Source organism: Aquarana catesbeiana, linkage group LG13, assembly GCF_042186555.1.
Source record: "Aquarana catesbeiana isolate 2022-GZ linkage group LG13, ASM4218655v1, whole genome shotgun sequence".
Taxonomy (NCBI): Eukaryota; Metazoa; Chordata; class Amphibia; order Anura; family Ranidae; genus Aquarana; species Aquarana catesbeiana.
This window is the reverse complement of record NC_133336.1, coordinates 30,201,056-30,226,406: the sequence shown is the minus strand read 5'-3', so window position 1 is coordinate 30,226,406 and position 25,351 is coordinate 30,201,056. Positions and strand designations below refer to the sequence as shown.

General features: G+C 42.8%; 1 protein-coding gene across 1 annotated transcript in view; it reads right to left on the bottom strand.

Moving 5' to 3' along the window:
• Positions 1–25,019, bottom strand: part of LOC141117745 (extracellular tyrosine-protein kinase PKDCC-like) — a 29,041-nt gene extending 4,022 nt beyond the window's left edge. The window contains exons 1-6 of the mRNA XM_073610759.1: positions 24,466–25,019; positions 18,006–18,128; positions 10,552–10,823; positions 4,653–4,732; positions 4,456–4,557; positions 1,695–1,874 (exon numbers count right to left, since the gene is read on the bottom strand). Of these exons, the coding sequence (XP_073466860.1) occupies positions 1,695–1,874; positions 4,456–4,557; positions 4,653–4,732; positions 10,552–10,823; positions 18,006–18,128; positions 24,466–24,981 (1,273 nt within the window). The 5' untranslated portion in view covers positions 24,982–25,019. The remainder of the gene's footprint in view (positions 1–1,694; positions 1,875–4,455; positions 4,558–4,652; positions 4,733–10,551; positions 10,824–18,005; positions 18,129–24,465) is intronic.
• Between the last annotated feature and the right edge of the window lie 332 nt (positions 25,020–25,351).

Below are 25,351 nucleotides of genomic sequence, written 5' to 3'. Positions count from 1 at the left end.
GGATGAGGTGGCAACCCTAGGTGGGCAGGAGGGACAGCCGCCCAGGACACAGCGGTAGGAAGGGGGCCTCTTCACCACACCTAATCCCCAGATCAGTGGCTAGCAACCAGCAGGGCACAGATTTGTGTTTACTCTGATAGCTACCGATGCCACACATGTTCCAATCGCCCGCTCTCAACTCCATCTACCCACATCTGACACAAAAAAAAAAAAAAAAACACAGAGTATATGCAGCTACCTTTTATTTGCTAGAAAGCAAACAATTGGACTAAAGTGTGGTGCAGACTCAATGGCAACCATGGGCAACTGGTCCAAAGGGGGCTGAGAATGGGCACAGGTTGGAACACCCATTCTATTGCAGGTATTAGGAGCGCGGTAGGGGGCGCAGTTCTTGCCCTGGGTGCTGAATAAGCCTGTCCTGGTACTGCGCTGGTGTATTTGGGAAGGTGAGTGTCATCCCTGATAAATAACAGTTGACAGAAGTTCAATTAGCCTTAAATTGGTAGCAAACTCTGTTCTACCACTTGTACCTACAGGCAAGCCTATAGTAAGTCTTACCTGTAGGTACTGTGAAGATACCCCAAACTCCCACAGTTTAGGAAATATTCAGAGTGCATGCAGCTGGTGACATTACTACCACATACACTCTGAAGATCCAGTATACAGTGCTGGACCTTCAGAGCCTGTGCTGGAAACGGTGACGTCATTGCGCCCCTGGCCACTTATGTAGCCGGAGGAAGCAAACCCGGAAGGAAGACCAGGGGGGGAAGATGTCAGCCCTCTCAGTGGTGACAGCGCGGCCCTGGAGGGCTTTGTTCTAAGGTAAGTCTCTCATACTGCATACTAGCACATCATCACATTGTCTTGCAGGGGATTTTTTTTTCCCCCATCCACTGAGGTTTACTACAACTTTAAGCTTGCCACATATGTGATTGGACACAGCTGTCATGTGATCAGGAGCACCAATCACAGAGCCCTCCTGCCGTTCGGAGATGCGCCGTGTCCGGGTGACACAAGCTCATTTGGATTGCGCCACTGCTTAGGTACACGATCCCCCTCCTTCTGAGGAACATTCCTGAATGTCCACTTAGAAGGAGGAAGCGCCCACCCGGCCGTATATGTGCAGTGGCCAGGTGGGAGGGAAAATCTAATAGTGTGTATGGGGCTTTAGACTGAGAGCCGAGTGATCAAACACTGCTGATCGCTCGGTTCTCAGAGCTCCCTGAGCAGACAGCTGGTGACTGTCAATCACCAGCACTCTGCTCTGCCCCCCCTCCCAATCTCACTGGAGCATGGGGCTGTGGAGGGGCTGGGAGTGGCTGGCTCAGTCTCTCAATGGCTCGCTGAGAGGCTGAGCCAGCTACAAGTCCAGGCATGTTGGCTGATCCCGACCATATGGTCTTTCCCGAGCCTGGACTGGCTCTGTGACATCAGCCGTCAGCGGGCTTCTGCCCGCTGTCTGCTGAAAATGCGTCACAGGAGTGCAGAAAGAAACTGCACTCCTGTGATCCACAGGAGAAGTACAGCCTGATGAGCTTTGGCTGTACTCTTCCTTTAAATATATTGTGTACAGTATTAAAAAAAATAATAAAACAGTTTAAAAAAGCGTACAAACTAAAAAATTGAATCTATAAAATACAAGTGACCCAAAACCGTTCCATTTTCCCTACAGTAGGATGTTATAGGATACTAACCCGTCCATGTCTTTTGTTGGCTGATCATGAAGTTCCAGCAGCGGGGGTGACTGCTGCAAAATTCTGCCGCCTCGGTGGAGCTGTGCATAGACAGCAGGCATCCCTGGTGGTTAGAAGACGGCCAGCACCGGAAATCGTTGGTCGTCTCGTTGATACAAAATCCTTTCTGCACCGAGTATTCTGGAAAAGCAAACCAACACTGAGCTTAGATCACTCAATAAATGTCGTAATAATCAAATCAATGGAATTTCCAGCTACAGAAAGCAAATGCAGAACATTCAACAAAGCTAAACTTGCGTTTAGGGCCTATTGCACTCAGGGATGTATAGAATGTATAGAATTTTGTTTCCCGGGCATACACCCCTGAATGCATGCGGCCCTACACAAAAGTTTGGTACAGCATCTATCTGCTAAAATGCTGATCAAATGAATGATTACATATATTAAGTACAACCAAAGTCTCCTATATGACAATCTAAAACAAATTTTGAATCAGTTTATTATGTGATATACAAGAATCATAAAGTAAACCAAAAACTTCCTTTACCTTCCCTGACTGAGCCAAATCCTCCCCCATTTGTGTCTCCCACACTTCCCCTCCCAGACACTGCAGATCACAGTGGGCGGGTTTTAGCAGCAGAGGCAGTGCTGCTGTCCATCCAAAAAGTAGTGGGTGGGACTAGGTGTGGCCAGGTGCTGATTGACAAGCATCTCCAACCTCTCAAAACACTTCAGACCCAGCCTACATGAGAGGGGCAACTCTGCTCTGAATCCGGAGCAGTGCAGTATCGTTGCCACCCCATCACAGGATAGATAGACATACAATTCAATGCTGCTGCACATTTTTATAGTTTTTCTATTAAGGAAGCACTGAATGCTTAATGCTGAACTCTAAATACACATCAGGGAGCTTTTTTTTTAATCTGTCCAATCACAGCTGATCACGGATGTAAACAGAAGCCGGTTATCGGAAGCCGGTTACCGGCTTCCAATAACCGGCTGACCGCATGAGGAGAGGAGAGAAGAGCCGATAACCGGCTTCTCTAAAAGGGACATCTACACTGATAATCAGGGCACCAGTGCTGCAAATCTGTGCCCACCAGTGCTGCCAATAAGTGTGGAGTGATCCCCCGCTGAGCAAGCAGATCCCACAGATCAGAGGTGCCTGTGTAATCATCACACTCAGTGTGATGATTATCAGTGCAGTCCCAACAGTGCTGCCAATTAGTGCCCACCGGTGCTGCCAGTCAGTGCCCAACAGTGCTGCCAATCAGCATCCATCAGTATTGGCAATCAGTGCCCATCAGTGCCACCTCATCAGTGTCACCTATCAGTGCCATTCAGTGCCACCCATCAATGCCGCCTTTCAGTGCAGCCTCATCAGTGCCGCCTGAACAGTTCGGCCTCGTTAGTGCCCATCAGTGCCGCCTAATCAGTGCCCATCAGTGCAGCCCCAATTTTAGAACACACAATGAAAATTTTTTTTTTTTTCAAAGTGTTCAGTCTTTGTTTATTTAGCAAAAAATAAAACCCCCAGTGAAGATTAAATACCACCAAAAGAAAGCTCTTTTTTGTGAAAAAAATGATAAAAATGTTATATGGGTACAGTGTTGCATGACAGCACAATTGTCGTTTAAAGTGCTACAGCGCTGAAAGCTGAAAATTGGCCTTTGCAGGAAAAGTGTAAAAGTGCCCAGTAGGCAAGTGGTTAATGAAGGGAGAAGTGCAGCAGACTGATGAGCTCATCCCTCTTTCACCCTGCTCTCTTCTCCTGTCAGCATACTCCTTACGCTGCAGTACAACTGAATGACTCCATGGGGATGATTTACTAAAGGCAAATCCACTTTGCACTACAAGTGCACTTGGAAGTGAAGTCACTTTAGATCTGAGGGGGAAGAGCTGAAATGAGGGGAAGCTCTGCTGATTTTATCATCCAATCATGTACAAGCAAAAATGCTGTTTTTTATTTTCCTTGCATGTCCCCCTCAGATCTACAGAGACTGAAATTCCAAGTGCACTTGTAGTGCAAAGTGGATTCGCCTTTCGTAAATAAACCCCCTTGTGTTGATTTTCTCTCTCCCAGTCTGATGTTTTACAGGGACTGCAGTAAGCTAATACCAGGTCAAAAATTGGTACTAAAAATGCTTGTATAAAAAAAAAAAAAAATACATTAAATAATGTATCAATGATTTGTGTATTTTATATCAGCCTGGAATTCTGGCTTGGAAATTTTACCGAGCCCTGGATTTCCCATTGAGGAATGTGAAATCCAGATGGTGAACAAAGAGAAGGAGAGGAGACTGGAATGGGACAAGTGCTTGAGCCAGTCTAGCCAAAGCTTCAGAAATGGCAGCGAATATATTCAGCAGCGAGGAATTGGCGGACTGTGAATTTGTGTTATGAGTTTCTGTATCAATTTTGTAACAATTTTGTAACAATTTTGAAGTAATTTTGTAACAATTTTATATCAATTTCGTAGCAATTTTGTATCAATTTTTTAGCAATTTTGTATCAATTTTATATCAATTTTATACCAGTTTCGTAGCAATTTTGTAACAATTTCATATCAATTTCTTAGCAGTTTTGTATCAATTTTATACCAATTTCGTAGCAATTTTTAAACAATTTTGTAGCAATTTTTAAACAATTTCGTAACAATTTTGTAGCAATTTTGTAACAATTGTGAAGTCTCTAATGTCATCTTTTCAAAGTGACTTTATAACTTCAAAAAAGGTGGAGATGGACAATAAATGGGACTGACCTCTCAGATCTTGGGTCCAGCTCTGGTTCATTCCTGACTTGTAATAGCTGAGGACATCTTCAAAGGCCTTCAGGGTTTCATGAATCCCAAAGCGTAAATCACCTGCAATCAGAGCAGACGTTTTATGGAGGGTCTGTCAGCGGGAAAACAGGCACTTATATGGTCTGGAAACAACTGTTTTTGTCTGCTCAAAGTACCTGTTGCATTCATGATGTCCTGGAGGAGAGGTCGAAGGGCAGGAGGTGAGGCGTGGGGCAAGAGGTAAGTAAAGAAAAATCTGGAAAGACAAAAACGGTCTACATAAAATCCTTTGAGTCCAAAAGGAAAAGTACAGAATATTTTCAGTAAATATGGCCACACGCTAGTAGATTTTCAAATGTTCTCAGTACATTCGATGACGAATGTCATTCAAAAGTACTTCCGCTTGCTTTTGACAATCAATTTTGGAAAGAATTTAAATTTTAACTTTTAAACTTTTTTGAACTTAATTTAAATTTTAAACAAAAACCACATACACTGTTAGAAATTTATTCATTCGAGAAAACATTTCTATCATGCTCCTTGGAATTTTCTTATAATTGAGAGGAAAAAATAAAGAAAATTTAGAGCAAAATCAGAAGTTTTAGGACTACACTCAACCTTAAGGCTCAGTTCACACCTATGCAGTTTGCCTTTGATCCGTTTGTGTAATGCATTTTGCTGTGCATTTTGAGTTTTTGCACACACGGTTTGCGTTTTGCATTCTTTATGCTTTTTTTTTGCCAATTTCTTGTTGGGCAGATTAAAGAGGAACTGCAGTCTGCTCACATAATTTTTAATAAAAACATCTTTACCATCCTGAAGCTTCCCTCCAACCACTTTGCATATTATTTTATATATACTGTGATTCTGTACTTGCCAAATACGCTCCCTCCACTGAGTGTGGCTGCAGCCATTCTTACTGTGGGCAGCTGAAGCTGCTGCCTGTTTACTTCCTGGATTTACACAGAGGCACACCTCCAGCTCTGCAGCTCTCATTGGCCCTCTTATGACTCCCCCCCCCCCCTTCCTGGCAAACTCTCACAAGAGTGAGAGAGAGAGCTGTGCATGATGTCATAAGCCTAGGGTAATGACCAAACAAGAAACAGGACGTGGGGTGTATAAGGTATTTACTGGCAGAAAAAAATGTTTTACTATCCAAAGTTAAAACAACAACAAGGGCAGAGGATTTAATAGATGGAAAGATGAAAAAAATTACTGAAGTTTCGCTTTAAAAAAAAAAAAACACAAATCGCAGCAAAAATGCACTACATGCTTTTCTGCAGCTTCTCCATAGAAGTCTATTAAACTAAAAAAAAAAAAAGGAACGTTTTGCCTTTTTAAAAAATCCCAGCGGCTGAAAAAAGCATAGATGTGAGCGTGTCCCATAGGAAACCATGTTAAATGAACTTTAGTGCAAATAAACTCTAGTTTTCGTCAAAAAGCACCCAAAAAACGCAAAAACGTTTACCAGGCCTATAGTTATATGTGGGATTGATTTACTAAAACTGCAGAGCGCAAAATCTGGGGCCGCTCTGCATAGAAACCAATCAGCTTCCGTTTTTTGGGTTTTTTTGGTCAAAGCTTCATTGGACAAGCTGAAATTAGAAGCCGATTGGCTACCATGCACAGCTGCACCAGATTTTGCACTCTCCAGTTTTAGTAAATCAACCCCTGTGTCCCTGTTTGAGAGATTTACTTCACTTCCAGTCCTGGTGACACTCTGTTATATCCTGACACACAAGGTGTCACTGAAACAGGAAGTGAAGGTGAATCTCTCAAACAGCGACACAGACTTAAGCCTCGTACACACGGTACGATTGTTGGCCAACCGAGCGTCTGATTTTTGTCAAAAGGGGAGTGTGAAAGGATCTTGTCTTGCATACTAACGGTACACAATTTTCCGGCCACAAACACGAACGTAGTGACGTACTACGAGGAATTTCAGCTCCTGAGCGCCACCCTTTGGGCCCGGGAGTGATATCACAAGGCTCCGGCCAGTCACAAAGCCTGGGTCTGCGGCCCCGAAGGAAGAGGTTCGAAGATGGATGCTTCCAATAGCGGGGACATCGCGGGCTTCGTTTGCAGGTAAGTGCCACATAATAGGCTAGTATGCGATGCATACTAGCCCATTATGCTTTTACATAATGGGCTAATTATGCTTTTACTTTGCAGGGGAATAAAGAGGATGTAAAACCCATAAGGGTTTACTTCCTCTTCAAAGAAGCTGAGAGAGGTTGTAACTCTTCTCCTTTCATTAAAAAAAAAAAACATTTTGTCTGGACTCTGGAGCTCTGCTTTAAATTGTTTGCTAATACACAGATTTTCCAATCTCCTAAACCAGACATCCGGAAATAGTTCATGTATCTGTCCAATGGGTCAGCATAACAACCAAGAAACAAGTGCTAGTAATAAAAAGTTATGAGGACTAAAAAGTTACTAATAGTACTCAAAGCTGTCTAGACTTCAGAAGTACTAGTTCTCAGTCCTGATAAAGGGGGACTACTGTAGCCCCCGAAAAACGTAGGATTTCCTTTGTTGACTACTCTGTCTAAAAAAAAGACTATTCTAGAACAGCCTTTCTCAATTTTTTTACCCCAGAGGAACCCTTAAAATAATTTATAGGTCTCTGAGAACCCCTGCTTAAAACCAATTCATTGGGCAACAGTGGAAAAATGCCCCTTACATTGGTGGCCAGTGGAAAGAAGTCTCCCCTTACAGTGGTGGTCACTCTGCCACCCTTACAGACAGCTAAAAAGATAATTGGTGTCCCAAAGCTGGCTCTGCCAAGTGGTGCTGGCCCTGGAACTACACAATATTATCAAATTATCAATCTATCCCCACTCAAGAATCCACTACCAACCGCTGGAGGAACCCTGCTTGAAAATGGCCATTCTAGACACTGACTAGTGGATTGGCCTTTCCGTCATTTCTTCTCTTCAAAGAATTCTTCAAGGACCTCCTGTAAGGGTGAAGTGGCGTTGGCCCCAGAACTACGCAAGTACCATCAAATGGGACATCAAATCAGCTACCGCTCAAGGAATTTCTAGTAACTACTGGAGGAAATCAAGGGTTCCATGGAACCCTTCTTGAAAATGGCTGTTCTAGACTAGTGGATTGGTGCTTTGATAAGTTCTTATCTTCAAAGAATGCTACACGGACCTCCTGTATGGATGGAGATTTACCAATGAAACTCACTAACGAATGCTAGGACCCATTTCAACCAAATCCTCCACCCAAGGGCCCAGCACGCTTATTAGACATAGCAGTCAACAAAGAAAGGTCAACACATTTCAGAGGCTACGTAAGCTTCCCTTCATCAGGGCTAAGAAGTGGTAGTTCTAAAGTCTGGATGAGAAATTTCTATTACTTGTAAAAAGCCAGCAGTTTTTATTTCCCATCACTAATATAACTCAAAGCACTCCAAACTTCAGAACTACCACTTTTCAGTCCTGATGAAGTGGGACTTCTGTCCCTGAAACGCATTGGCTTTCCTTTGTTGACTGCTACGTCTAATAAAGACCATTCTAGACACTGAGTGGTGGGATGGTGCTTCCTAGACATGTGCACTGACTTAAAAATTTGTTTTTGTTTCATTCGTTTTTTTGCTTGTTTCGGAAATTCAGAAATTTGAAAATTGGGAAATCCGAAAATTAGGATTTTCGAATTTTCGGATTTCCGAATTTTCAAATTTCCGAATTTTCAAATTTTCACATTTCCGAATTTCAAATTTCCGAATTTTCAAATTTTCGAATTTCCAAATTTTGAATTTCGAATTTACGAATTTCTGAATTTTGAATTTCCAAATTTCCGATTTCTGAATTTCCAAATTTCGAGTTTCTGAATTTCTGAATTTTCAAATTTCCGAATTTCCGAAATTTCGAATTTCCAAATCTCCGAATTCCGTAAATTGAAAAATTCGGAAATTCGGAATTAACGAATTTGTCAAAATTCGTTAAAAAACGAATTCAGAACTAAACAAATTGCACATGTTTAGTGCTATCATCTTTTCTTATTTTCGAGCAAAAAAACCTCTTTGAGTTTCTAACTACTCCCTCCTCTATCCAAATCCAGGAAAAAAAAAAAATAAAACACGTTTTAATGGCATTCGTTTTTAAGTCTAATCTGTTTTATTACATTTGAAAAAATTGTCACATGAAAAAAAAAAATAGAAGTGCAAATATACACATACTACCATTATCATAGCAAGAGATACAAAGGTAATAACGGTATATATAGAAAAAAATAACCTTTCCTGAGGAGTAAAGAGAGTACAAAGAGCAATCTTAGCCACCCACATGGGTAGATACTAAGGCAATATCGGTATATAGGAACATCTGGAAAAATGTATTGCATAAAGAACTCTACACCAAGTGTACAAAGAACACCCAAAAGCATTAAAGGTGGCACAAGATCAATAGCAACATCTATACAGCCATTACAATTCGGTGGACATGAAGCTGTCAAATGGTAGCAAGATAGCTATGATATATAAATCCAGAGGGTAACCATTGAACAAATAACATACACTCACCGACCACTTTATTAGGTCCACCTTGCTAGTATCGGGTTGGACCCCCTTTTGCCTTCATTCTTGGTGGCATAGATACAACAAGGTGTTGGAAACGTTCCTCAGAGATTTTGCTCCATAGTGACATGATGGCATCACACAGTTGCTGCAGATTTGTCAGCTGCACATCCATGATACCAATCCACCTCGTCCCAAAGATGCTCTATTGGATGAGATGTGGTGAGTGTGGAGGACATTGGAGTACAGGGACCTCATTGTCCAGTGGTGAGATGATTGGAGCTTTGTGACATGGTGCATTATCCTGCTGGAAGGAGCCATCAGAAGATGTGGACACTGTAGTCATAAAGGGATGGACATGATCAGCAACAGTACTCAGGTAGGCTGTGGTGATTATACAATGCTCAATTGGTATTAAGGGGCCCAAAGTGTGCCAAGAAAATATCCCCCCCACCATTACACCCCCACCACCAGCCTGAACCGGTGATACAAGTAGAGTTGGCACCTCATCCCTTTAAAACTGAACACATATGAATCACACAGGTTCTGAGGCTGATTTAATGCAGATAAGGCACCAATTGAGTTTAATTACCACATTAATCAGCCACAGAACCTGTGTAATTAATATGTGTCAGTTTTAAAGGGATGAGGTGGCAACTCTAGATACAAGGCAGGATGGATCCATGCTTTCATGTTTACACCAAATTCTGACCCACCATCTGAATGTTGCAGCTGAAATTGAGACTCATCAGATCAGGCAACGTTTTTCCAATCTTCTATTGTCCAATTTTGGTGATCCTGTGCCAATTGTAGCCTCAGTTTTCTGTTCTTAGCGGACCGGAGTGGCACCCGGTGTGGTCTTCTGCTGCTGTAGTCCATCTGCTTCAAGGTTGGATGTGTTGTGCGTTCTGAGATGGTATTCTGCATACCTTGGATGTAACGAGTGGTTATTTGAGTTACTGTTGTCTTTCTATCATCCGGAACCAGTCTGCCCAATCTCCTCTGACCTCAACAAGGCATTTTCCTCCGCTCACTGGATATTTTCTCTTTTTCCCACCATTCTCTGTAAACCCGAGAGATGGTTGTGTGTAAAAATCCCAGCAGATCAGCAGTTTTTGAAATACTCAGACCAGCCCGTCTGGCACCAACAACCATGCCGCGTTTGAAGTCACTTAAATCCCCTTTCCTCCCCATTCCGATGCTCAGTTTGAACTTCAGCAAGTCGTCCTCACCACGTCTAGATACCTAAATGCATTGAGTTGCTGCCATGTGATTGGCTGATTAGCAACTTGTGTTACCAAGCAATTGAACAGGTGTACCTAATGAAGTGGCCAGTGAGTGTATATGGAAAGAGAAAATTTTTTTAGAGAGTGCCAAGTAGAGGGGTGGAATAAAAATATTGAGCGCCATGGCATATCGAGACCAATAGACTTGCAGGTAATAGAGGGTATTCCTTATTAAATAAAACCATAAAAAATGTAGGTTAAGAATGTCACAGATAGAAACCAGAGGAGATGTGGATTTCAGAAGTCACAATTGGTGTCTATTACCTGTAAGCATTGTAGAGATTCCTCTTCTCATTGGCTCCGATGCAGGTCCCTCCCGTAGAGCAGGTGACGGCGAAACTCCTGGCAGGAAAGGTGAGGGTGCAATCGGCATCCTGCCTACACGATCTCTCTTCATTCGTGGCGTCATCCAAATCCGTCAGCTTCAGACTCCCATCCACCAGGACGAACTGCCGCGGCTGGAAATCCAGGAGGGCAACGGAACCCAAGGGCGAGTTTGCCAGGTAATGTAATAATTGGACCAGTTCTAGGCAGACCTGAGGACAGATACAGACATACAGAATGAATTGCTAAATGTCCAATAACGTTGCCGTACACAAGAACACATAACTAGCCAACCGCGACACCATTTCACATTACTGCCGCTGAATGAGGGCGTTAGGATTTCTTTTTTCCCAACGTCATTTGTGCCACAGTGCTTCAAATCTGCAGTGACAGATGAAAGAACATATAAGAGATATGGGACTTTAAAGGTGCAAATCATACAAAACAACATATAAAAGGAAAATATATACAAATTTTATTAAATGAACTGCATCAATAAAAACAATACATGCAGTATACTCATGGCCATGGATGTATGCAAAGTATCCTATAAATGACAATGGTTTACTGTAATCACGTTCTGGTTTTCTACATGTTTCGCCATATGGCTTCTTCAGGACAGAAGGAAGAAGCCATACGGCGAAACATGTAGAAAACCAGAACGTGACTACAGTAAACCATTGTCATTTATAGGATGCTTTGCATACATCCATGGCCATGAGTATACTGCATGTACTGTTTTTATTGATGTAGTTCATTTTAAAAAAATGTATATATTTTCCTTTTATATGAACTACATCAATAAAAACAATACATGCAGTATACTCATGGCCATGCATGTATGCAAAGCATCCTATAAATGACAATGGTTTACTGTAGTGAAGTTCTGTTTTTTTCTACATGTTTCGCCATATGGCTTCTTCAGGAAAGAAGGAAGAAGCCATATGGCGAAAGATATAGAAAACCAGAACGTGACTACAGTAAACCATTGTCATTTATAGGATGCTTTGCATACATCCATGGCCATGAGTATACTGCATGTATTGTTTTTATTGATGTAGTTCATATAAAAGGAAAATCTATACACATTTTTTGCTTTGCATACATCCATGGCCATGAGTATACTGCATGTACTGTTTTTATTGATGTAGTTCATTTTAAAAAAATGTATATATTTTCCTTTTATATGAACTACATCAATAAAAACAATACATGCAGTATACTCATGGCCATGCATGTATGCAAAGCATCCTATAAATGACAATGGTTTACTGTAGTCAAGTTCTGTTTTTTTCTACATGTTTTGCCATATGGCTTCTTCAGGAAAGAAGGAAGAAGCCATACGTCGAAACATATAGAAAACCAGAACGTGACTACAGTAAACCATTGTCATTTATAGGATGCTTTGCATACATGCATGGCCATGAGTATACTGCATGTATTGTTTTTATTGATGTAGTTCATATAAAAGGAAAATCTATACACATTTTATAAAATTAACTACATCAATAAAAACAATACATGCAGTATAATCATGGCCATAGATGTATGCAAAGCATCCTATAAATGACAATGGTTTACTGTAGTCACGTTCTGGTTTTCTACATGTTTCGCCGTATGGCTTCTTCCTTCTGCCCTGAAGAAGCCATGCGGCGAAACATGTAGAAAAAAAACAGAACGTGACTTAGTATGACTACAGTACACCCATGGCCATGAGTATACTGCATGAATTGTTTTTTATTGATGTAGTTCATTTAATAAAATTTGTATAGATTTTCCTTTTATATGTTGTTTTGTATGATTTGCCCCTTTAAACCACTTCAGCCCCGGAAGGATTTACCCCCTTCCTGACCAGAGCACTTTTTGCGATTTGGCACTGCGTTGTTTTAACTGACAATTGCGCGGTCGTGCGACATCGTACCCAAACAAAATTGACGTCCTTTTTTCCCAACAAATAGAGCTTTCTTTTGGTGGTATTTGTTCACCTCTGCGGTTTTTATATTTTGTGCTATAAACAAAAAAGGAGCGACAATTTTGAAAAAAAAAACGCATTATTTTTGCTATAATAAATTTCCCCCAAAAATATATAAAAAAAACATTTTTTCCCTCAGTTTAGGCAGATATGTATTCTTCTACATATTTTTGGTAAAAAAAAATATCGCAATAAGTTTGGTTTGCCCAAAAGTTATAGCGTCTACAAAATAGGGGAGTTTTATGGCATTTTTATTTTACTTTTTTTTTATTAGTAATGGCGGCGATCTGCGATTTTTTATCAGGATTGCGACATTATGGCGGACACGTCGGACATTTTTGACACTATTTTGGGACCATTGTCATTTATACAGCGATCAGTGCTATAAAATTGCATTGATTACTGTGTAAATGACACTGGCAGGGAAGGGGTTAAACACTAGGGGGCAATGAAGGGGTTAAGTGTGTCCTAGGGAGTGATTCTAACTGTGGAGGGGGAGGGGCTTCAACTCACATGACAGCGATCACTGCTCCCGATGACAGGGTGCAGTGATCTCTGTCCTGTCACTAGCCAGAACGGGGAAATGCTTTGTTTACAAACGATCGCAGGCACCCGTCGGACATCGAGTCCGCGGGACCCGCGGTCACGGAGAACACGGCGGGCGCGTGCAGCTTCTTAAAGGGGGCATACCTGTACGCCCTTTTGCCCACCAGCAAAATTCTGTCGACGTATATCGGCGTGCGCTGGTCAGGAAGCGGTTAAAGTCCCATATCTCTTATGTTTTTTTTTTTTCATTTAAACGGGATGTTGGTGCCATATTTTGGTGACAGATGATTGCCAGCATGCAGGTAAAATCTCTACAATTTTTCACACCTGGATATATATATATATCTTAAAGTAAACATTTTTTGCGCATTTAAGTCATGGCTATCTACCCTTTAACAGACTTTGCTATGATCTTTACTAAGGGTTTTATTTGCTGTGCCGTCATGAATATTTCCTGTAATGTGTCTAATGGAAGTATTTCTTATAATCATCAGCTCCATCTACTGGCCACAATGCAGTATTTTTCTGAAATACCGCAAGCAGTTAAATACCACCAGAGAACCACTAGATGGAGCTGACAGTTATAGGAAATACACATTTTAGACACATTCAGGCTGGATTCACACCGCAGCATGGGAGCGGCTCACAGCAGGGGGTCCTGTGCGTCCCCCATTCCCAGGTCCAAATTCGGTCCGAATTTTTGGCTAAATTCGGACCTGAAACTGACCAGAGGACGCACAGGACTCCTGGGCAATTCACACCGGAGCCACTCCAGAAATGTGTGAAAGCGGCTCCATAGAGAGCCGGTCACAATCTCCTCTCATGCGAATTGGATGCGGGGAAATCCACATCCTATTCACAAAAGTGTGAACCCAGCCTAAGGGGATTATATGTGATGGCTGACAGCAAATACACTGTTACCAAAAATATTAGGACGCCTGCCTTTAGCCGCACATGAACTTTAATGGCATCCCAGTCTTATTCCGTAGGGTTCAATATTGAGTTGGCCCACCCTTTGCAGGTATAACAGCTTCAACTCTTCTGGGAAGGCTGTCCACAAGGTTTAGGAGTGTGTCTATGGGAATGTCTGACCATTCTTCCAGAAGCGCATGTGTGAGGTCAGGCACTGATGTTGGACGAGAAGGCCCGGCTCACAGTCTCCGCTCTAATTCATCCCAAAGGTGTTCTATTGGGTTGAGGTCAGTACTCTGTGCAGGCCAGGCAAGTTCCTCTGCCCCAAACTCGCTCATCTGTGTCTTTATGGACCTTGCTTTGTGCACTGGTCCAAATCATTTGGTGGAGGGGGGATTACGGTGTGGGGATGTTTTTCAGGGGTTGGGCTTGGCCCCTTAGTTCCAGTGAAGGGGACTCTTATGGCGTCAGCATACCAAGACATTTTGGACAATTTCATGCTCCCAACTTTGTGGGAACAGTTTGAGGATGGCCCCTTCCTGTTCCAACATGACTACGCACCAGTGCACAAAGCAAGGTCCATAAAGACATGGATGAGCGAGTTTAGGGTTGAGGAACTTGACTGGCCTGCACAGAGGCCTGACCTCAACCCAATAGAGCACCTTTGGGATGAATTAGAGCGGAGACTGTGAGCCAGGCCTTCTCGTCCAACATCAGTGCCTGACCTCACAAATGCACTTCTGGAAAAATGGTCAAACCTTCCCATAGACACACTCCTAAACCTTGTGGACGGCCTTCCCAGAAGAGTTGAAGCTGTTATAGCTGAAAAGGGTGGGCCAACTCAATATTGAACCCTACGGACTAAGACTGGGATGCCATTAAAGTTCATGTGTGTGTAAAGGCAGGTGTCCCAAGACTTTTGGCAGTATAGTGTATTTTATAAATAGACCCATACTTCTCTCTCCATGTGCACAATTTGGGCATATTCGCCAGATGCAGATGTACACTTTTGTATCGTGCTTTTTTTTTTTTTCTATATATATGATCACTCGGTGGCCAAAACCAAAAATGTAATATGTTGCAGCTTTCCAGTGTTAGAGGTAATGTTTGTATTAGTTTTCTTTTTTTTAGGCTTTCTTTATTTTTACTTGGTGATCCTGCCAGCAACACATTAGTAGCAGAGTTGTCACCCTCGGCTTATCCTCTTATTTGGACTGCAAACGTGTTTTCCTCTCCTCATCTCACTTACGTGGGACGTGGCGGGGAAATTCGTCGTTTACAGAAGGAAGATAACGTTGTAACTTAAGTTCTATTCACAAGATGTCCTTGTTCATCCTGCATTTCTGGCAGGATCAAATACTATTTTTCTGTACTTGCTGAAAGTGTTCTTAGCTTCTTAGCTTGAAAAAAAGAGAAAACACAAGCAGCCACCACATCTAAGGACTGGTAATTTGCAATATTTTACATTTTTGTTATTTGAAGACCAACTCTGGAATTTGTTTTCTTTTTTCGCTTTGGCGTTTTGCAATCCCACCTACTGTAGATGTGTATTGGGGCGCCATGCTAAATGAAAAGCATCACAACACACTGCACTAAGGGCTGGTTTACACTTGCTTCAAAACAAGGCTTCGGACACACTTTTTTAAAGCTCTCTGAATGCCAGTCAAAGCTCCTGCCACTAAATGAAATGAGTAGCCTATATTCCTGTTTACCTTAATTTTGCTTTGCTTCAAAAATTACACCCCATGTGGTGCTTTAAAGCCTCCATAGACGTCTATGGCAAAGCTCGCTGGAAACACCTGAAGCTTTAATTCAGCTTTAGATTCACTTTGTTTTGGAGGTATTGCAGGTATGAGATATCAGCACACAGGGCTTCTGCCAAGCTTCATGCTTCAAAAAAGCATCACCGAAGCATCATCAAAGCAACATCGAAGCATCATTGAAGTACCACCGAAGCATCATCAAAGCCCCACCGAAGCATCATCGAAGCCCCACCGAAGCATCATCGAAGCCCCAACGAGGCCTCATCAAAGCCCCACCGAAGCATCACCGAAGCATCATCGAAGCCCCACCGAAGCATCATCGAAGTACCACCGAAGCATCATCGAAGCCCCAACGAGGCCTCATCAAAGCCCCACCGAAGCATCACCGAAGCATCATCAAAGCACCACCGAAGCATCATCAAAGCACCATAGAACCATCATCGAAGCCCCACTGAAGCATCAATAAAGCACCACTGAAGCATCAATAAAGCACCACTGAAGCATCATCGAAAGCATCACTGAAGCACCATCAAAGCACCATTAAAGCACCACAGAACCATCATCGAAGCCCCACCGAAGAATCATCAAAGCACCACTGAAGCATCATCGAAGCCCCACCAAAGAATCATCAAAGCACCACTGAAGAATCATCAAAGCACCACGAAGTATCATCAAAGCACCACTGAAGCATCATTGAAGCCCAGCCTCATCAAAGCCCCACCGAAGCATCACCGAAGCATCATCAAATCACCACCGAAGCATCATCAAAGCACCACAGAACCATCATCGAAGCCCCACTGAAGCATCAATAAAGCACCACTGAAGCATCATCGAAAGCATCACTGAAGCATCATCAAAGCACCATTGAAGCACCACAGAACCATCATCAAAGCCCCACCGAAGAATCATCAAAGCACCACTGAAGCATTATCAAAGCACCATAGAATCATCATTGAAGCACCACTGAAGTATCATGAAAGCACCACTGAAGCATCAAAGCACCACCGAAGCATCATCAAAGCACCACAGAACCATCATCAAAGCCCCACTGAAGCATCAATAAAGCACCACTGAAGCATCATTGAAAGCACCACTCAAGCATCATCAAAGCCCCACTGAAGCATCAATAAAGCACCACTGAAGCATCATCGAAGCACCACTGAAGCATCATCAAAGCACCACCGAAGCACCACTGAAGCATCATCGAAGCCCCACTGAAGCATCATTAAAGCCCCACTGAAGCATCATCAAAGCACCACCGAAGCACCACAGAACCATCATCGAAGCCCCACTGAAGCATCATTAAAGCCCCACTGAAGCATCATCGAAGCCCCACCGAAGCATTGTAGAAGCACCAGTGAAGCATCATAGAAGCACCACAGAACCATCATCGAAGCCCCACCAAAGCAACATAGAGGCGCCCCTGAAGCATCGCAGAAGCACCTGGAAAGCATCATACAAATGCCACCAAAGCCTCATAGAAGCCCCCCCCCGAAGCATCATCGAAGCCCCACTTAAGCGTCATAGAAGCGCCACCGAAACATCGCAGAAGCACCACCAAAGCATCATAGAAGCACCACCAAAGCATCATAGAAGTGCCACCAAAGCATCAAAGAAAGAACCACAGAACCCTCATCGAAGCACCACCGAAGCACCGTAGAAGCATCATCGAAGCAAAGACACATCAAGAAAGCTTGTTGAATCTGTAGGCACTTTAATGTGTGTTGAAGTTGAAGCGAGTGTAAACGAGCCCTGGCCTTGCAGTAGAACGCATATTTCACCGCAACACATGGATGTGAAAAAAAAAAAGAAAGTTTTGGAGCAGTTGGGCCCTGAGATGAGCGGATTGATCCATTGACATGGCAAGTCTTTGGCAGATCTCTGACCTTTCTCAGTGTCATTTATGTAAACACAACCCCCCCCCCCCCATCCATCCAGACCTGAGTGATTGAGCAGAGAATTGCCCCCCCATTGTGTTCTGGCCCCTCACACTCTGTTTGCACAGCTCTCTGCACTAATCTCTTCTGCCCATTGAAAACTCCGACTCATTAACCACATCACAGTGGGAGGCCAAAGCCCAACCTTCAAAAGCCACAGGTTGCATCCCGCTCCCAGCTGTGAAGGGGTTAATCCCGACCCCTCAGTGGGGGGGGGGTCCATGAGATCCACTGAAACAATTACCATTGTTTGCTTGCCCTTACTTTAAATCTCTCCTCCCAGGGGGTCTGCAGGAGCTGAATCATCTCAAGGGGAGACCCCAGATCCAGCATGGCGGTGACCCTCAGGTCCGCGGGTTCGCTATTCACGTAGCACTGTCCATGGAGCTGCCGAGAGAAAAGAGAAATTGTCATGATAAAGCATGGATTGCACATGGGGGGTCCTACTCATCATCATTAAAGAAAAAAAAAAAAAAACATTAAGAGGGTCCCATTGTTATTCAGTGCGGGCAAATTCTTTACAGGACACCAACACAGAAGGACAGGTTGGGCTCCACTCGGCACAAGACCCAACAGATAGGCAATCCGCCTTCTGTCCAATCACTTCACACTAACGAGCTGCGTTGGTGCGCACTGAGGAAAGGTAGAACGCGTTGCGTCTTTGCGAGCTATAAGGTTCTGGTCCACACCTTCACTTTTTTTTTTTTTCACGCGGAACACACAAAGGCTTCCTGCGCACTTGGCATCGCAAATGCCACTTTTAAGGGCATTTAACATTTTTTGTTTTTTTTGGCCTCCCTGGTTCACGCTCAATCCAACTTTAACCGAGGACCGAGCCTCTTTTTGAGATTTGTTGCTTACAAGTTAAAAACTTTTTTTTTGCTAGAAAATTACTTAGAACCCTCAAACGTTACATTTTTTTTTGCTAACACCCTAGAGAATAAAATGGCGGTCGTTGCAATACTTTCTGTCACACCGTATTTGCGCAGCGGTCTTACAAGCGCACTTTTTTTTTTTTTGGAAAAAATACGCTTTTTTTAATTAAAAAAATAAGACAACAGTAAAGTTAGCCCAATTATTTTTTTTTATATTGTGAAAGATAATGTTACGCCGAGTAAATTGAAACCCAAATTTTGTTAAATTATTATTTTTTTTTTACCCCAAATATTCCTTTATATTGGCTTTTGAAATTTACAAATACAGCAATTTAGAATTTGGATGAAAGGTTTAGCTCTGGGAAACAATTTATAAAAAGTGCATTTTATATACAACTATATAGATCAGAACAAAATGAGGGACAAATGAGGAGGAATGAGGGACTTTGTTCTAAATCAGGGACAGTTGGGAGCTATGTCAATAGGACAAATCTCAGTAGACATGTGTGTTTTCCTTTCCCATTTTTTGGAAAAAATTCGAAAGTATCCGAACTTCTGAATTAGAATAGTAATGAATTCAAGCGAATCTGAAATAACGAATCAAAATTTCGGATGAAATTCGAATGGTTTTTAAATCGAATTTGAATCGTTTTTGAATTGAATTCCCAAAGAGAATTAAATAGAATAGAAAAAAAAAGGAATAGAATAGCAAAGAATATAATAGAACATAATAGAAAAAAAGGATAGGATATAATCGAGTAAAACAGAACAGAATACAAAATAGAAAAAAAGGGATAGAATAGAAAATAAAAGAATAGAGTAAAACAGAACAAATAGAATAAAAAATAAAAGAACAGAATAAAATAAAATAGAATCGAAAATAAAGGAATAGAATAGAATAATATAGAAGGAATATAACTATCTTCTGAATTTCTAATTTTGAATAGAATAAATTAGAATTCAAATAGAAAATAAAATAATAGAATACAATAAACAATAGAAAAGAATAGAAGAGAATAGAATAGAAAGAATATACCAATATAACCGTTTTCCGAAATTCGAATAGGATATATTAGAATTGCGAATAGAATAGAAAAGAATAGAATATAATATAATAGAAAAGAAAAGAACAGGACAGAAAAAAAAATTGAATAGAAAAAACAATAGAATAGAATGGAATAGAAAGAATAACCATCCTCCAAAATTCGAATTTTGAATAGAATAAATTTGATTTAGAATAGAATAGTAAATAAAAGAAAAGAATACAATAAACAATAGAAAAGTATAGAAGAGAATAGAATAGAAAGAATATAACAATATAACCGTTTTCCGAAATTCAAATAGGATAAATTCGAATTTCGAATAGAATAGAATAGAAAAGAATAGAATATAATAGAAAAGAACAGAATAGAAAAAACAATAGAATAGAATGGAATAGAAAGAATAACCATCCTCCAAAATTCGAATTTTGAATAGAATAAATTCGATTTAGAATGGAATTCAATTTGAATGCAATTCGAATCGATTTGAATTCGAATAAACGAAACGAATTCAGCAAACGAATGAAACAAATTTAACTAATTTATGAAAATAACGGATCAAAACGAAACAAAACAAATGTTTTCGTTCTGCACATGTCTAAATCTCAGGCAGCAAAAACTGACAGGGGTTCAAAAACCTTCTGAATCAAATAGTAACACATAAGAAGTCTCCACCATACATCTGGATAGGCTGACAGATGCTGAATGTCTGGAATGTGATCAATCAGAGGCGTCGGGCCTCCCCCGCGGTTTTGTTTTGTCGCACATCTGACACATGTGGAAGGCCCGGCCTCTGCGTTTACCTAAGGAAGTGACCTGACGGAGGTCAATCATAGACAAGGGCCCCAACCCCCCACCTCGGGTTGGGGGGGGGGGGGACAGTGATCACGTCATTGTTGCTACAAACCGTCCCTTCAAATGGGGCAACCTGAGGTCACCTGACACCTTCCCGTCCAATTAAAAGTGCTTTTCTCATGCATGGAGGACACCGAGGAAAGTGACAGTATTATTGCAGGGATGGCCAGCTACAAAGTTCCTAATGATCTCCTTGTTATGTTTACCACTTTTATGGACTGTGGCACTTTGATGACGTCTTCTGAGCACAATGGAGCCCTCTGAAAACAAACGAATGCACTGAGACCGTTCAGCAGGCACATACACTATATTGTCAAAAGTATTGGGACGCCTACTTTTACACACACATAAACTTTAATGCCATCCCAGTCTTAGTCCGTAGGGTTCAATATTGAGTTGGCCCACCCTTTGCAGCCATAACAGCTTCAACTCTTCTGGGAAGGCCGTCCACAAGGTTTAGGAGTGTGTCTATGGGAATGTTTGACCATTCTTCCAGAAGTGCATTTGTGAGGTCAGGCGCTGATGTTGGATGAGAAGGCCTGGCTCACAGTCTCTGCTCTAATTCCTCCCAAAGGTGTTCTATCGGGTTGAGGTCAGGACTCTGTGCAGGCCAGTCAAGTTCCTCCACCCCAAACTCACTCATCCATGTCTTTATGGACCTTGCTTTGTGCATTGGTCTAAATCATTTGGTGGAGGGGAGGATTATGGTGCGGGGTTGTTTTTCAGGGGTTGGGCTTGGCCCCTTAGTTCCAGTGAAGGGAACTCTTAAGGCGTCAGCATACCAAGACATTTTGGACAATTTCATGCTCCCAACTTTGTGGGAACAGTTTGGGGATGGCCCCTTCCTGTTCAGTGTGAGCGCACTCCAAGATGACATTTTGAAAAGAGAGAGAGAAGAAGGAAAAGGGAGAAGAGAAAGAGAATAGAGAGAAGAGATAGGGAAGAGAGAGGAAATGGTGAGGAGAGAGAGGGAGACAAAGGAGAGGATAGAAGGAGAGTAGAGATAGAAGAGTGAGAAAAGAGTAGGTAAGAAAGAGAGAAGACAGAGGAAGATAAAAGTGAAAAGAGATGGAAAGAGGGAGAGATGAGAGAGGGAGAGAAGAGAAGAGGAAGAGGGAGTGAAGAGAAAAGGAGAGGGAGAGAAGAGAAAGGGAGAGGTAGGTAGAAGAGAAAGGGAGTGAAGAGAAAGGGAGAGAAGAGAAGAAGAAGAGGGAGGGAGAAGAGAGAGGGAGAGAAGAGAAGAGGAAAAGGGAGGGAGAAGAGAGAAGAAGAAGAGGGAGGGAGAAGAGAGAGGGAGAGAAAAGAGAAGAAGTGAAGAGAAAGGGGGAGAAGGGAGAGAAGAGAAAGGGAGACAAGCGGAAGAGGGAGGGAGAAGAGAGAGGGAGTGAAGAGGAAGGGAGAGAAGAGAGAGGGAGATAAGAGAGGAGGAAGAGGGAGGGAGAAGAGAGAGAGAAGAGAAGAGGGAGAGGCAGGTAGAAGAGAGAGGGAGTGAAGAGAAAGGGAGAGAAGAGAGAGAAGAGAAGAAGAAGAGGGAGGGAGAAGAGAGAGGGAGAAAAGAGAGAAGTGAAGAGAAAGGGGGAGAAGGGAGAGAAGAGAGGGGGAGTGAAGAGAAAGGGAGAGAAGAGAAGAGGAAGAGAGATTGGGGTGAAGAGAAAGGGAGAGGGAGAGAAGAGCGAGGGAGAGAGAGAAGAGGGAGGAAGATGAGAGAGGGAGTGAAGAGGAAGGGAGAGAAGAGAGAGGGAGATAAGAGAGGAGGAAGAGGGAGGGATAAGAGAGAGAGAGAGAAAAGAAGAGGGAGAGGTAGGTAGAAGAGAGAGGGAGTGAAGAGAAAGGCAGAGAAGGGAGAGAAGAGAAGAAGAAGAGGGAGGGAGAAGAGAGAGGGAGAGAAGAGAGAAGAAGTGAAGAGAAATGGGGAGAATAGAGAGAAGAGTGAGGGAGAGAGAGAAGAGGGAGGGAGATGAGAGAGGGAGTGAAGAGAAAGGGGGAGAAAGGAGAGAAAAGAGGGGGAGTGAAGAGAAAAGGAAGAGAGAGGGGGTGAAGAGAAAGGGAGAGGGAAAGAAGAGCGAGGGAGATGAGAAAGGGAGTGAAGAGAGGGAGCGAAAAGAGAGAGGGAGAGAAAATAGTGAAATGACAGAAGAGAAAGAAAGGAGAGAAGAAAAAAAAAACAAGCGAAAGGGGGAAATAGAGAGAAGAGAGGGAGACAAGAGAGAGGAGAGAGAGAAAATTTACGGAAGAGAGAGTGAAAAGAGAGAAGAGCGAGAAAGAGAGAGAGAGAGAAGAAAGGCAGAGAAAAGAGAGAAGAGAGAGAATAGAAAGGAGAGAAAGAGAAGGGTGAGACAAAGGAGAGGGAGAGAAAAAAAAAGAGAAGGGGAAAGAAGAGAGAGTAAAAAAAGAGAGAATAGAGACAGAGAGAGGACAGAAGAGCGAGGGGGAGAAAATAGAGAAGAAGGGCAGGGAAAAGAGGGAGAGAGAATGAGAGAAGTGAGGGTGAGAAGAGAGAGCAGAGAAGGGGAATAGAAAGGAAAGAGACAAGAGAAGAGACACTTTGGCCTTGTAGTGTCTTTGCCCTCTATAGTCTCACCTTGTACAGCCCACATTGTAGGCGCTGTACTGTATAAAAAACGAGTAATAAATTGAAGGGAGAGGAGAGACATGAATGAGAACATTGAGACAGACATATAATAAGACGCAGTGACATTGGGGTCCGGCTTGCTTTACACAGAATATAGTCTATGACTGGGGGGGGGGGGGGATTAGACTATAAGCTCCTTTGGCAGCAGTAATCAGCCCCATATACTTTGTCAGTGGTAAATCAATAACGGATATAAAAGCCCCTTACTATAATATAAGATACAATTGATCCACCAGTGTTCGGGAGAACAGGCAACCAGACTACTTAGAAAGTTTGTCCTGATTGCCTCAAACAAGCCAATGCATACCATCGAACGTCTATGAGTATTTGTTGAAGGTCTCCTGTGGACGACGGATCTTCGGTTGTCAGATTTTTCTGCTATTGTTTCCTTCAGAGAATGCCAAAGGCTGTGTGCACAGATTTACACTTTCAGAAAAAATAAAAAAACAATACCCTACAATCTGATTGTACTCTATCTTCTTTGAGGCTCAATAAACTTGTGGTTGGGGTGCAGTAAAACCAGGCGGTTGGGCCATGTTTTTACTGCCTTCCCATAAGCTGCAAAGGTAGCTGGATGGGAATGTACACATGCCGCAGCAAAAAAGTATCCCCCCCCCCCCGGTCGCGTTTGGTGGGAAGTACCTGCAGCCAAACTTGACCTACTGAAGCAAAAAGGTCGGTGTTGCAATGCATACGGTTGTGGCGTGGCGGTGAGGAGGGAACATAATCAGCTGTCAAACACCTCTGAAAAACGATCCGCAGGCAGTTTGCGCCTCCTACAGTCTGTGTCCATGAGCCATAAATGATCAGAGGTCTGAGACGGGTCCATTTGTGACGCATTGTTGTTTGCACTTTGTAACTATCTTGTTGTCAATTAAATAAAAGAAATAAAAAATGTTTTGAAACAAAAGAATACAATTTTTTTTTTTTTTTGCAATGAGCCCCATACACACTATTAGATTTTTCTGCAGATTTTTGTCTTACCAAAACCATATAATATGAGGTCAAACCTTAATGCCGCGTACACACGATCTGATTTTCCGACAACAAGCTCACATCGAACATTTCCCGTCGGAAATTCCGACCGTGTGCACGCGGCATAAGAGTTTCAATTTGTATGCAATCAGGCTGGCCCTTGTACTACATGGTTTTGGTAAATCTGAAGACAAAAATCTGCAGAAAATCTAATAGTGTGTGTGGGGATCTTACGTACCTTAATCTCGCCGCTATAAATAGCAAAAAGAAATCATAAATAAGGAATAAAAAAATGAGGGTGTTCTATACCCCCCCCCCCCCCCAATATATTTATCAGGAAGCTGTACCTGGGTGATGCCGGGGTGGCGCAGAATCTGCATCAGCGCAATCTCCTTCTGCAGTTTGTACGTAGCCAGCCGGTGACAGCCGGCGCGGTCGCCGTACGCCTTCACGCAGTTCTTCACGTCGCTCCCTTCGCCGTGGACCGTCTTGATCGCGATATCTTTGCCGTTCAGTAAAGTCCCCCTCAGGACCAGTTTGGTAAAGCCGGACCCGACATAATCGATCCCTGACAAATCGGAGAGGTCTTGGCACGTTAGCGCCCCACGCGGCGCCGGCTCCGCTCCCAGAATCCTCAGCGCCTCATCCTCGGGACCCGTCCTTTGGGGACCCAGTAAAATTTGATGGAAGAACATCAAGTCCCCGTGCCTTCGCGCAATTTCCTTCCGCAGGTCGGGGCTGTGCGGGGACCCCAGCAGTGACATGTATTTGTCATTATAGGGACCTTTTGCTTGGGGCAAAAGTTTTACAAAGATGCCAATAAATAGGAGAGCGGCTCCAAGGAAAACGATGTGTCCTTTCATTGTGCTGCTGTGACCAGCTTCTCACCTCTGTCCCTTTACTGTAAATGAGTTAATTAGGAGAGGAATGCCTGTCCCTGTTTGTCTAATGGGGAGGGTTGATGGGCTCATAGACACCCACTGAGTAGGAGGAGGAGGAGGAGGCAGCAATCCTTACCTGGGCTCAGGCTGCTCCCTATTGAGATAGTTGGCTCTCTGCTGCCACCCAGTGGACAATGCAATGACCAGGACTTATAATACCATCAGGGGCTTATTTCTAAATGAATGTCAAATAGGATAACTTTCTCATATTATTATTTAAGGTACTTATATAGCGCTGTCAATTAATGCAGCACTTTACATATACATTGTACATTCACATCGGTCCCTACCC